The following is a 14,319-nucleotide window of genomic DNA, read 5'->3' as shown; positions in this document are numbered from 1 at the left end:
GCAATGAATAGTTAATAATAAAAAGACACTTTTGAAAGTTCACTTGTGTTAGGACAAACATTCTAAAAACAAATTTATCTCACTCATTTTCTACAAAAATGATACATACATACATACATACATATATATATATATATATAGACAAAATGAACAAACAATCCGTAACTATCTTGCTCAAGCGAACTGCTCTCGCTTGAGCGAACTCTTCAATGAACAACTTAATTTAAAGACAAGAAAAAAAAATTCATATGTCCTTGTCGTCTCTCTCCTATTATATTACTCACTCATGTAGGCCATTTCTAAGAGAGAAGCATTCTTGCAAGCTTGAGCTAGATTCTTAAACTCATTATTCTACCTTTGAAAACACTCTTCATTCTTCCACCTTTGAAGTAGTATTCCTTAGTCAAGAATTTTGTGCCCAACTAACAACTCTAAGAGTCATTCAATAGTGATTGTTCAACATTCAAATTCTCTCCCCAGTTATCAAATTATTTTAAAATATTTATATAGTTATATACCATTGATGTTGATTAGAATGAGGATTGTGCGAAGCCGATCTATATTACACCTTACACATATCTTTTGAATCCAACTTTACTTCTTTTTCTTTAATTTCTTTCTTTTTTTTTTTTCTTTTTTTTGTTTTCTTTTTTCTTTTTTCTTTTTTCTTTTTTCTTTTTTTTGGTGGTAACCATATCCAACTTTACAGTAAGTTGCCAGGGGGCAATGTCGCCCAACTCGTAAGGTGTGAGTGTGACTTCATGTGAGGCAAAAAAGTTAAGAGATTGGGTATCATTCTATTATATATGGTAATCTCACAGATATTATATATAACCTTAATAATTGTTGAAAGAGACTTATAATATCACTGTAACTCCTTTTATTCATAATAAAAATTGAAATAATTCCGTATATGTGTGCTTAATTTGATCTTTTCTTCTAATTTATCTTTGTTATTGTTCGCATCTCATCAGGTTAGGTTTCAGATTTCCATACAACTCACTGCCAACCAAGTCAATATTTGCAAAGTTGGCCTCTCTTAGTCCAATATTTATTGGTACATAGCTGTGGAACAACATATTACATGTTATATGATTTCTCATATTGGGGATGTATTAATTGCATGAAAAATATACTTCTCTCATCTCATGTTTGTGGCTGTCCTCGGATCTATGTGTCATGTTCGTATCAGTAGAAGTCATACTCATACAGTATTTGCGTGTCTCGGGGAACTTTCGAAGCAAAATAGACATTTTCCTTAAATAGTACAACAAAGTAAATTCATTAGAAGGATCCTTTATGAACTTTGATACTTTCAAACTAATTGAATATTAATTAATCATCAATGCACTTTTCCACACCACACATTTATTAATTTATCTTAGAGATTGTTTGTTGTAGTTTATTTAGTTAAATATCGTTTTTTTTTTAATGTTCAAATATAAGAACACCTCTTGGGATTTGAGTCAGTTGCAAAAACATGTCTTAAGGTTTTAATTGTTCATTCCTTGTGAATAATTTAATTACCTCTTATGGATTGAAAAATGATCATGTAAGCAGTGATACAAATTAGTTGGTGAGTCTACTTAATATGATCATATGATGATTATGTGAATAATTAGACAGAGAAATTGAAGGTGGTTTTGTAACTGGCTCAAATTTCAAGAAGGTGTTTTTGCATTTTTGAGTTTTTTAAAATAGATTTTTTTCCTAAATACAAGTGTACTTTTATATATAATTTTTAAAAAAATAACAATAAGATAAGTTCATATGACACACTCTTGGACATAAAATATGGTTTAGGACGCGTAAAGAGGGAGAGGAAGAAGGGGGGTGATGATGTTGATGGTTGAAATAAATAAGATAGCAAAAAAGGATGCATAGGCACATGGAAAAAGTAAAGATATCACATGAGGGGTTCCCTTAACTTCATTAGACAGGGACCAAAACTAAGTCATCTCCATCATCCTAAACTAGGTTCCAAGAAGCATTATACCCCATCACCCCTACCATGATTGGGCACATGATGTCTCCCACTCATCCCTCGCTATATAAATAAAATCACCATTTCAATATATTATTAACATTAAAAATTGTTTTATTTTTATTTTTATTTTTAAGTCAACAAGATGAATGGTATAATTTAAATCAAATAAACAATTATAGTAAGAGAGAAAGAGAGAATTCAAAAGCAAGCCAATGTGATTGTTAGGTTCCTATCCACATTCTAAGAGAGTTTCATATAAAGGACCCCATTGTGTGACCATTAAACAAGGGAGAGTCCCACGACGTTAGGGGGTTCATTCAATGTGGGGGTGAATCAAGATTCCATCTTATCCCTTTTCCACATGAAATTGCTTGGTGTTTTTATTTTATTCTCAAATATATCTAAGCTGCTTGGGGTTAAAGACAACCCCAAAATTGAATTTCACAATAATTAATATTCCTTTCCTATTTTTGAATCCTTTCAATTCTCTCTCATTTTTAACCCACTTCTAAGATATGTAGCACTTATTTGATTTCCTATACTGAGGTTTACATAAGTTTTTAATATCATTGAATTTTTAGATGCCATGTATCTTATATTTAGATTATAATTAGAAAATTGTAACGGGTTAGCTTAGCGATTCCTAAGAAATCCTAGTTTCAAAATCTCTTTCTAGTATCTTTGAGTTATCCTTATGAATTCCTCTTTATAATAATCTGATGTGTATGGGATGAGAGAACTGCATACATCTAAGGAAAGGAGACTGTACACACTCAAAGAAATAGTCAGATATTACAAGAGGTTTAAGGCCTGAACATCCTCTTTTGTCAAAAAAAAAAAATATATATATATATATATATGATTAGAGAAAATTTAAAGAGTTGTATTTGGAAACCATCTTTTATTGCTATATATATATATATATATTTATTTATTTATTTAATTATCAACAAACACAAAAGTGAACGGAATATACTATATACTACAGGCTATAGCTTCTAGTTGTTTTTTCAGACAACTTTATAGCGAAGGAAACCTAAATTATTTAGCATTATTTAAAAAGATGTGACCTGTCCTTAACAAATAAGCAAAGCAAAACCTTGTGCTTTTAGTATCTAAACCCACCAAAAGAGAAGAGATTATTGCCATTTAAAAAAAAAAAAAAACAATTAATCACCGTCACGTGTAACGGTGTACGAAGAAAATGATATTTTTCCACTAAAATCTTGTTATTTTTTATGCAATTAGCGTGGCTATAAATATTCCTGCACTTCCCAAGATCGACAGTTGCAAAAAGTCAAGAACAAATCATACAACCAAATTGCCAGGTGGTTTCTCAAAAAAAAAAAAAAAAAATTGCCAGGTTAGAGTCTCAACTCCCAAAGTCATCTATGTCACAACTCACATGCCAGTTTATTTTACTATATATTATAATTACCATATCCTGGATCCTATCTTATTAACTAGTTTATCCAATTTCTGCCATGATTGTGAATCTCTATTCTATAAGATTAAAAATAAAAACAATTAGGAAAGTTTTATTATAAGCTCTTCTTAGTTTAACCACTCTTCACATTTACTTGATCTAGTTTGTGGTCCAAATATTGTTATACGTCCCTATAGTAATCTGACATATTGATGCTTGTTTTGGAAAACAAGCATTATTATTATCATACCAGCCCTGTTGAAATTTTGTTAAGATACATGTGATCTTGTCTATAATTTGCTGTAGTGTACGTCATGGTTTTTATTGCAGAAAGAGTAGTAGTGTGTGTGAAATTTACGTGGAAAAGGAATTTGGATGAGAAATAAGCATTTAGACACAAATGGGTTTAGGGTCAACAATCAATATCTGTGTGTTACAGTAAAGTAGAAAAATTGAGGAAAATATCATGATTGCATGCCAAAGTCAAGAAGGGTTAGCTAGGCCAAGATGTTAATGTTATAGTCAGCAACTTTGTCAGATCCCAGCTAGCTATAGGTGATCGATATGGTGAGAAAATATGCAATGGTCATCATTTATTGGTATCAATTGGAACTCAATTTTCTTTTTTTGTTGCTTTTGTTGAAGGTGAAATTACTCTTGTGTCATATAAGCTCAACGTAGTCTAGCTAATCTCAACATTTATAATCGTATCTCGTTAGTGTCATATTTGCTCAATGTAGTCTACTCGCAACACTTATATATAAAACACTCTTGTCGTCAAATATGAAATATACAGTTCAAAGCCCACTTATATTAAAAATTAATTGATATCTTGACTTGATAATAAGAAATAATCATTATAGAGTAGATATTATATGTTAAAACTATTATCTCTCAATATATATATATATATAGGTCATTTATTATTTTGTAATCAACCGATAATAAACCCAGAAACGAGACTAGAATTTCAAATTTTAAGGATCAAAGTATGACCAACAAAAAAAAAAAAAAAAAATTGGAATTTAAAATTAAAAAGAAATAGACTAAAAGTTTTTTAAAAATCAGATTCATTTAAAACTAAATTAATACATGAAAATCAAACTAGCAGATTTAGTGTTAAGAAAATATAAACTAAAGAAAAGACACAAAACAAAACAAAAAAAATTCTAAATACATTTCCTTTTAATAGCCTATCGAAATGTATAAAAAAAAAAAAAATTTAAGTCTTGAATATCATATGGAATTGATTTTTTACTAATATTATTAACAATTTCTCTTTTAATATACAAAATCAAAGAATCTCTTACAAAATTATGTTCACTTTTTTTTCTTTTTTTTTTTAGAAACAAACACACACATACAAGGGAGAGAAAAAGGAGTTCTAACACAAAGGCACATGTTCACTTTTGTTGTAAGCCTAATTTTATATTCATGACTGAAAATATTTGTTTCATCTATGAGATAGAAGAGTAAGCAAAACTATAACCACTCTATTAATAGGTTAATAGACTATTGATCTTCTGCTCTTTATTAACCATTTAATACAATTCAAGTGGAAAAAATGAAGAATAAAAAATATATATATGTTCTTTGTATTTACTACGATCTTTATTAAAATTTTGAAGATTTTTTTTTTATAGGAAAATTTTATGGTTCTGATTTGTTAAAACATATATGTTAAAAACTTTTTTGCTTTCCTTTTCGGCTTTGAGAGGAGGGCCACATATCATGGACCAACAGACCATTTCATTTTTCTTTTTCTTTCACCTCTTTGTGGCAATTGAAATATTGGGGGATTTTAAGTATGTTATTTGGACCACATTTTTTTTTTTTTTTGATATATATTTGGACCACATTTTAAATACTTATGTATGCTACCCAAAAATATATATACACATTTTGGAGATGGTAGTCCCCGCCCCCATATATATATATATATATATATACATTTTGGAGATGGTAGTCCCTGCCCTCATGATTGGGTTCAACTCCAGTATTTTAAACGTGGTCAGCTCTTTTCCACAACTAGGCTGCAAAATGTATTAGGCCCAAGCCCATTATTTGGGTCCACTATACTTGTCCTTGTACTTTCTTGTACTATTGGACAACAATCTACCATATTATTTTATTTTTAAGACTATTTTGGTTATCCAATCTCTCTCTCTATATACATAGGCCCCATCTGTACAACATGGTATCAAAGACAAGATTTTGAAAATTATTCCCAAACTAGTGGTTTGTGCATTACTTGTCTTAGATCTAAGCACATTACTTATGTTGAAGGCGGTGTTATTAATGTATCAACTATCACCCAAGCCCACTCTTTAGCCTGCTAATTAATGTACTTCGTAATTACTTGTTATCTCGTCTCTCTCTATATATATGACCCCTCTGTGCTACAATATACTGAGTATTTATTTCCAATTTCTACATTGGCAATGGGCCGTCCACTAATTTCTTTTTCTCATTAGATTTTGTTCTATGAGTTGTATATGAAGACCAGCCAAGAGTTAACAACATAACTGATAATCAAACTAAGAGTCATGTTGATAACATGCTAAGAATAAAAAGAATGATCCACACTACTTTCCTAAATCCTAATAATGGAAATGAGTGACACTTGGATGATGAAGATAAAAAATAAAAAATAAAAGAAAAAGGTATGCGGTGATAAAAAATAAAAGGTCTTATAAAAATTCATATAAACCATACAAAAACAAATAAATAGCACACGTCTCACATCTAACTAAAAATCAAATAAATTATCATCATAAGCGAATGCTATAGGTTGAAACTCTCTCTAAAAAAAATTAAAAAAATAAAAATCAAATGGAATCAAAAGATTTAAATGAGAAGAAATCTTGTCCCAAAATGGACCAGCTTTTTGCAAGTTGGCTGAGTTCAGGGTTTTGCTCTAATTTTTTGCAGCCATTGTTGAGTGACTGAATCCGCCTAAAGCCCCCAAGGATGGTTCCAAGAGGAACTGGGATTGGGAGTAGTACAAAGTCAAGAAAATGCTTACATCAAACCCTTCATTACAAATTAATAACAATCAAATTATGTTTCGACATGGAACTGTTAAAGACAAATTGGGCTCAAAGAGAAAGCTTTAACTGAAATTATGCTCCTTCAAGTATCAGTCTAATATATAAGTTCTTTACACATACTCGGCAAATAGATTACGTTCCAATGGGATAGCTATTGCCAACTAAATAGCTTCTTCGGTTCTTACAAATATGCTATCATAACCCATACGCAAAGCTAATGGCAGTTGCAAAAACAACATTAAACTAACCTTCCAACACAGCTGCTCATAGAATATTAGCCATCTAAATATGAAAAATGAATCTCCCCTTTTATTCTCGAAACAAGAGAACAATGATGATTTTAGAGTTCCTCAAAATGGGAGTTACTCCTGATGCCAATCCAATTATGGTGCTACTATTACCAGCTTGTTAAAAAGTACACCATTCAATGCAATCAATAAGATGGAATAAGATGGAAAGCATGCTGCCAAAAATAATGAAAGCATGCTTCAAGGGAAGCTAAGGTTAGTAATTAGGGGGGGAAAACAATTTTTTTTTAATATATATAATTCGATAGTTATAAAAACAAAAATGATATTTAAACTCTAAACGTCTCAATTAAAAACATGTGGTATCAATTGAGTTACAAGACTCTTGACAAAGCCGCAAATAAACACTCATGCTTTCTCTCTCTAGTGCATATACTCAAAGCAAAGCAGATAGTCACATTTATCTTGTGGTTAGTTAGGATTTTAACGAATTTATAATCCTCTCGTAAAATTCCCAAGATGTATTTCTTTCAGTGATAGCTCTTTGACCAAAAGGGTTTTCCCTTACATAGTTCTGTACATTTTCAGCTTCAGCCAATCCCTCCAGATAAACCCGAAGCTCGCCACCAGCACCTACCATGAATAGCATTTATGTCATTAATCATTTCACCTGGTATTTACAGAAAATAATTTCACATGCAGTCCATATTTTAAAAATTGCTAGTGGCTCAAATTGATAGTACTGAATTTTCTGTACAAACTACATGTAAGAATGATCAATTATTCAAATAAAGCAGAACATCCAAATAATTCTTAGTTCCCTTTTTCTTTTTCCTTTTCTTTGATTGAAAAAATCCCATCTAATTAATGTGGCATCACTGCCCAATGTGGCTTGCAGCGATATGTTATAGATGAACCAAAACGAATCACAGTAGAATCTATAACCCAGCCTCAAGCATCCAACCACTTGATCTCACCCATAAGATGTACCTACTGAGCATTAATTAATTTTCCATTATTTGCCACAATTATGCTCCATTTAGATCTTATAAACTAAAAAAAGGGGGAAAGAATTTAGCTTCTTTTATTAAGGATTTCAACAATATACCTTAATATTTCCTTGTTTTTCTAAGATCCAAACAAAAGGTAGGGCAATCAGCAGGAAAGGGAACTAGGATAATCTAAGGGTCTTATTCTTACCATGCCTCAAGCATCACCTTTTGCCACCGTTAGGCATGAAGATAGTAGTTACAGAGTAGAGTAACATACAATACATTTCTGAAGAGTAAAATCCAAGCTGATAAGGTTAGAAGCCATCTTACCTAATGATTTATCACCCGTATTTTGAAAATTGAATGAATCAGGGAAGATTGCTGTGTGCGGCTATAAGATCAAAAGATCACATAATCAATAAATAATTGCCTCCCCCAGGAAAAGGTGAACAACAAAAGCTGATGATCAACTTACAGGATTAAGCAATGCTTTGTATGGAGAATCATCCAACAACAACGTATTTGATTGATTATAGTCCCCCTTCTTCCATGGAAGACTAGGGTCATGTTTTTCCCAAATTTTTGTCAACTCCTTTAAGACCACAGGCTTGTGCTTGTCTTCAAGAGTCTTGAACTTTGTAGGAGTGCAATGAGATCGATCCTGGGAAAACAAAATGCCAATGTAGCCAATGAGCTCTAGCTTAAACGGTGGCACCTCCTCCACCATAAGAAAGGGGGGGGGGGGGGGGGGGGGGGGGGGGTGTGGGGGGGCGGAATATCAATAGAATTATGTAGATGTATTTAGACTGTTACAGTAACACAAACATATTGGCAGAAAGACGCTTGAAATTGATAAATGAGAAGGCAGAGGTTGTAAAAATGTCAAAGAAAACAAATGAAAAGTACATACCCAACAAAGTAGCAGCTTACACTTCACACCTCCCATCAAATAATCAATCACCCTTGTCACATTTTTCCTTCAGAAAATTAATAAATAATTGCAATTAACGCTTGTACACTAAGCTGATTGGCAACAGCAGTCACATGCTTTTAAAAGAAAAACAAAATGAGGGAGAGAGAGGACAGAAGCTGTTTCTTTTAAAACTGAAAATAAAAAGAAACTGATACATAAAGAGATGAAGTGAATGACATCCAGTTAGCATTGTCAGAAAAGTACTTGGCTCTTGAGGACCACACGCCCACTTCAAATCTCTCAAAGCAGAACTTCAGGAAATCCTGATAGAATGGCCTCTTGAATACTGAAATAAGAAGACATTTATCAGATTAAACGGATAAAATTTATATAGAATCTAATAAGTGAAAAAATATATACAACATCATTCTCACGTGCCCGTCCTGCAAATTTAAAGTCTGGTTTGCAATTCTTTGGAGCAGGTAGAACTATATCAGCAAGCACCCCATTTATATCAAGAATGAGAAGCTTCTTCCTCAAATGACCAACAGGTGCTCTCAAAAGAGAAATATGAGAAATCTCTGAGTTTTTATCCCCTTCATCAGCAACAGCAACACAAACTTGTTCAATTTTATCACCAGCTGGTGCAAAAAACTTTTCTTCACCATTTTTTTCATCCGATAGACTTAGATTTGACATAATATGCATATCATTGGTGCTAGTTGGGCAACTGTCCTCACCCAGCTTTTGAGCTTGTCCACCATTATGCAATGTATTAGGCTCTTTCTTTTTATTTCTTTTTCTTTTTTTCTTTTTTTTAATCACCATATTCACTTCCACAGGATTTTTGGTTGTTTCCAAACCCACCCGTTCAATTTCAGCTAAGGGAGGGCACATTATTGGCAAAGAATAAGTATTGCTGAAGACCTTAGAATTTTCACGTGATAGACTTGCTGAAGAATTGGTCACTGAGAAAGAGTTAGTTTCACCAGTACCCAATGAAATAACTTTTTCTTCAGTATTTCTTTCATCTAATGAACTCACAGTTGATATAATATTCTTATGATTGGCAATAGTCAGGCAACCTTCCTCTGGCAGCTTTTGAGTTTGTCCACCATTTTGCAAAGCATCAGGGTGCTTTTTCCGATTTTTCCTTCTTTTTTTCTTTTTACACACTGGATTTACTTCCACAGGATTTTGGGTTGTTTCCCTACACTGGTCAATCCCATCAAAGGGAGGGCACAGTGTTGAATCTGCTCCTGGGGTAGTATCTTGCACTTCACTCTTGGTCATCAAAAAAGAATTAGCATTGTTGAAGTGCTTAAAATTTTCATGTGACAGACCTTGTGAGGAATTAGTCACTGCAAAAGTATTAGTTTCATCAGTGCCCAGTGAAATCACTTTTCCTTCACTGTTTCTTTTATCTGATAGACCTACTGTTGACATAATATTCATGTGATTGGTGCTTGTCAGAAAACGTTCCTCTGGCAGCTGTTGAGGTTGTCCACTATTTTGTAATGCATTACGCTTCTTCTTCCGACTTCTCCTCCTTTTCTTTAGACTCCCCGGATTCACTTCCACAGGATTTTGGGTTGCCTCCATGCCCCTCTCCTCAATCCTAGAAATGGAAGGGCACAGTGCTGAATCTACCCCTGGAACAGTGTCTTGTGCTTCACTCCTGCTCATTGAAAAGGAATTAACATTGACCTTATGATTTTCATGTGATAAACTTTGTGAAGAATTAGCCACTGGAGAAGTATTAGTTTCTTCTGTTCCGAACAAGCTAATGTTTCCTCCATTGTTTTTTTCAGCTGACAAACTTGATGTTGACATAATATTCATATGATTGGTGCTAGTTAGACAACCTTCCTCAAGCAGCTTTTGACTTTGTCCACTATTTTGCAGTGCCTTAGGAGGCTTCTTCCAATTTTTCTTCTTTTTTCTCTTTTGACTTTCCAGATTCACTTCTACAAGATCTTGAGTTGTTTCCACACCCATTTGTTCAATCCTATCAAAGGGAGAGCACAGTGTAAATTCTACCCCCAAGATAGTACCCTGCTCTTCACTCTTGGCCATTGAAGAAGAACTAGTATTGCTGAAGACCTTATAACTGCCATGTGACAAACTCTGTGAAGAATTGATCACTGAAAGAGGACTATTTTCATCAGTACCTAATGAAACAGCCTTTTCTACACCATTTCTTTCACCTGATAGGCTTCGTGTTGATGTATTATTCGTGTGATTGGTGCTTGTAAGAAAACCTTGCTCTAGAAGCTTTTGATCTTGTCCATTGTTTTGCTGTGCATTAGTCGTTGCCATAGGACTTCCCATTCTCCTTTTCTTTCTACTCACCAGATTCACTTCCGCAGGATTTTGGGTTGCTTCCATGCTTGTCTGTTCTACTCCTGAGATAGTATCTTCCACTTCACTCCTTGGCATTGAAAAAGAATGTGCGCTGGTTAAGACCTTACATTTGTCATCTGCTAGAATTTGTGAAGGATTAGTCACTGAAAAGGAATTAGTTTCATCAGTGCCCAATAAAATAACTTTTTCTTCACAGTTTCTTTCACCTGATATACTTAGTTCTGATGTACTACTCATATGATTGATGCTAGTAGGGCAACCTTCCTCTGGCAACTTTTGAACTTGTCCACTATTTTGAAGTACATTTGTCTTCTTTTTCCGATTTTTCCTTCTCCTTTTCTTTCTATTCAACAGATTCACTTCCACAGGATCTAGGGTTGATTCTATGCCCGTTTGTTTAATACCGGCAAAGGGAGGGCACATTGTCGGATCTATTTCTAAGATTGTATCTTGCACGTCATTTTTGGCCATTGAGGAAGAATTAGTATTCCTAAAGACCTTATAACTTTCATGTATGGAGCGTTTTCTATTATTTTCCCTAACTGGATCGGGTTCCACATGTTTTATGGGATCCTTTATCATTCCCTTCGCTTAATACGCCCTGCACAATTATTTACAGTGGAAAATGATTCAAATGAGATGACAAAACCTCCATGTGAGAGAGAGACAGAGACAGAGGAAAGCATAAACAAACAGCAAAAGATATATGGGTCAATTAAGCAACAATTCAGGATCATTAATCATACAAATAATTATACATATAGCTCTGTAAATCATGAAAAAAAAAAAGGCCAGGAACTGTAACCTGCCCAAGTAATTTGAAGATAAAGTGATAAACAAGTATTTGAAATCAAGGATTCCAGTTGCCAACAAATCTCCTTTATAGGCTCCATAAGATGCCGTAGGAGGTTGCTAAGACAAGTGCTCACTCGCCAAAATTCACTTGCACCATTAAATAAGCAGGTGACAGGTCTCACTATTCATAATTTCAATTAACATTTAATTACAAGGGATCAGGTGGATGCTTCAATGAAATAATAAGTTACAAAATCTGAACACAGTCACCATCCAAACAAAATTATCACATCTGATTGTTTATTCAAACTCCAGCCACACTAACCATTTGAATGGAAAACTCTGCAAGAAATTTATGCATATTTTCACCTACAGGATCCACAAAACCAAAGTTAATCCACTGTTTACAACCTTAGGGCCAACGTGAATTAAAGAAAATGTAATAAAAAATTATGTAATCACAATACTCCTTAAGATAACTAAGCTACAGTCAATTTGATTAATCTAAATATTATTATTATTATTATAGTTGAAAATAATTTAATTCAACGCAAACAAGAAAACATGCACACCACAAAGGTGAATCACGAAGTCAAATGCAAGCTATCTAAGAACTCTAAGAAAGAACAAGAGGGAATGTTACCTAAGACAACCATCCACTCAAACAAACATCTTAGCAAGGACTGCTTGATTGATAACATGAATTGGGCATTACACACAAAAATTCTATTATTACACTCTTGCCAACTTGTCCACAAAATGCATAATGGGACACCATTCCAAGATTTATAGTTATGATGATATTGAAACCTTCTTTGCTAACAGACTGATCTAAGTATCGAAAAGGGAAAAATTTTATAGTGATAGCCAAAAATTCTCTTTACTATGTGATTATATAGATAACTAACTTTTTTTTTCTATCTAACTTTCTATTGGGGGGAAAAAGTAAAAGTCACGGTTCAAGTTCAGAAATCAGCCTTTCCAAAAAAAAAAAAAAAAAAAATTTGGGGATAAGGCTACTTAACAATCACCTTTCCCACCCTGAAGAAGTGGGAGTTTTGTGCACTAAGTAGGATTAAAAAGTAATAGTAAGAGCTAAATTATGAGACTAAAAGTCATAACAAGCACTTCTAATCATGTTTCTTTGAAAAGCTACTACTGAGATTGGAAATCCCACTAGGTGAACTCATATTAGCCAATGTGAAAAAGAGAAGTAAATGATAAATAGAGTAATTGGACATCATGCTCATACTCATTGAACCAAACCATTTCAATACCCATTTACAGGGCCGGCCCTTCCCTTAGGCGAGTTAGGCAATTGCCTAAGGCCCCCAAGTGGAAGAAATATATATATATATATATATATATATATATTTAGTTTCAAATGAATTACAAAATTAATCTGGCACATCCTTTTAACCAAAAAAAACAAAAATTTTGGTAAATCCTATTAAACATTGGTTCTAAACAAAATCATTGACCAAAAATCAACCAGATAAACTACAAATCCGATCTAAGAGATTAACCACAAAACAATCACAAATCAAAACAAATAAATCCACTCAAAACCCTAAAAATTTTACCTTTCTCTCTACTCTCTGCTCTCCGCCTCTCTCTAGTCTCCAGCTGAACCGCCTCAGCCTCTCTCTGATTCTCTGCTCTCCGCCTCTCTCAAGTCTCAACTGCTCACCTCACCTCACCGTATCAGGTTCTGAGGTTCAGGAATCAGGTATAAAATTATAAATATTTGGGCTTTTATTTGTTAAGAACTTAAGATAACTTTGTTTGTTTGGGCCCTCCCTGGCTGGTTTTGTAACTTGTTTATCACTTATCAGTTTATCATTATGGCTGCCTGGACCCTCCTTGGACTGGGCGTTAAGTTTGGGCCTTCAAGGTTTTTTTTTAGTTATAGATAGGATTTGTTTTTTGTTTGTTTGTTTGTTTTTTTTTTTTTTTTTTTTTTTTTTTTTTTTTTTTGGTGGGTGGGTCTTATTAATAAGTCTTGTGTCAGTGTTATGGCTGTGCTTAAATTTTTGTTATGCTTGTACTTAATTTTTTTTTCAATTTATGTAGGTTGAGATTGCTAAAAACTTGTTATTATTCAGTGAAACTACAACAATACTTTTTATATAAATCAAGTTCTATTTCTCATTTGCTCTACACTTGAAAGTTATTTTTTTATTTTAGTCTTTATAAATATATTGTTTGATTAGAAATGTCTACTAGAAAATATATATCTGGATATGAAAAACTTAAAAAAAGAAGAAAAATTAATTAAGTCTCAAAAAGGATCAATGGATAAATTTGTTATTAATAATAAACAAAATATAACACAAAATTTAGATGAAAATATCACAAATAAGCAAGAAATTCACCAAAATAATTTAGAAGAAGATGATGTTCAATTTTGCAATACAACAAATCTTGATAATGAACTTCAAAATAATTTAGAAGAAAATGAAAATAATTATGAAAAATATAATATAAAAATATTAAATAAACATTAATTTAATTAGCATATAAGTATAAAAAAAGGCCCAATTT

The 14,319-nt window shown here is 32.9% G+C and overlaps 1 protein-coding gene across 11 annotated transcripts; it reads right to left on the bottom strand.

Annotated features, from left to right (window-relative positions):
* Positions 1 to 6,974: 6,974 nt before the first annotated feature.
* LOC126714423 (uncharacterized) lies at positions 6,975 to 13,545 on the bottom strand. Of its 11 annotated transcripts, none has more exons than XM_050414562.1 (9): positions 13,359 to 13,544; positions 12,101 to 12,144; positions 11,187 to 11,581; positions 9,051 to 11,099; positions 8,881 to 8,962; positions 8,614 to 8,680; positions 8,179 to 8,364; positions 8,034 to 8,094; positions 6,975 to 7,344 (listed from the first exon to the last, which is right to left on the bottom strand). In XM_050414562.1, the coding sequence occupies exons 3-9, from the start codon at positions 11,560 to 11,562 to the stop codon at positions 7,187 to 7,189; spliced, it is 2,979 nt and encodes a 992-aa protein (XP_050270519.1). In that variant the 5' UTR covers positions 11,563 to 11,581; positions 12,101 to 12,144; positions 13,359 to 13,544; the 3' UTR covers positions 6,975 to 7,186. The 11 variants fall into 11 exon arrangements, 8 of the variants coding, with proteins under 8 accessions (XP_050270519.1, XP_050270520.1, XP_050270516.1 ...); XM_050414563.1 differs by having other exon boundaries at positions 9,051 to 11,096; XM_050414559.1 differs by having other exon boundaries at positions 9,051 to 11,581.
* Positions 13,546 to 14,319: the final 774 nt, after the last annotated feature.

The sequence above is a fragment of the Quercus robur genome, chromosome 2, assembly GCF_932294415.1.
Source record: "Quercus robur chromosome 2, dhQueRobu3.1, whole genome shotgun sequence".
NCBI lineage: Eukaryota > Viridiplantae > Streptophyta > Magnoliopsida > Fagales > Fagaceae > Quercus > Quercus robur.
The sequence above is the reverse complement of the archived record's forward strand: the minus strand, read 5'-3'. Positions and strand labels throughout refer to the sequence as shown.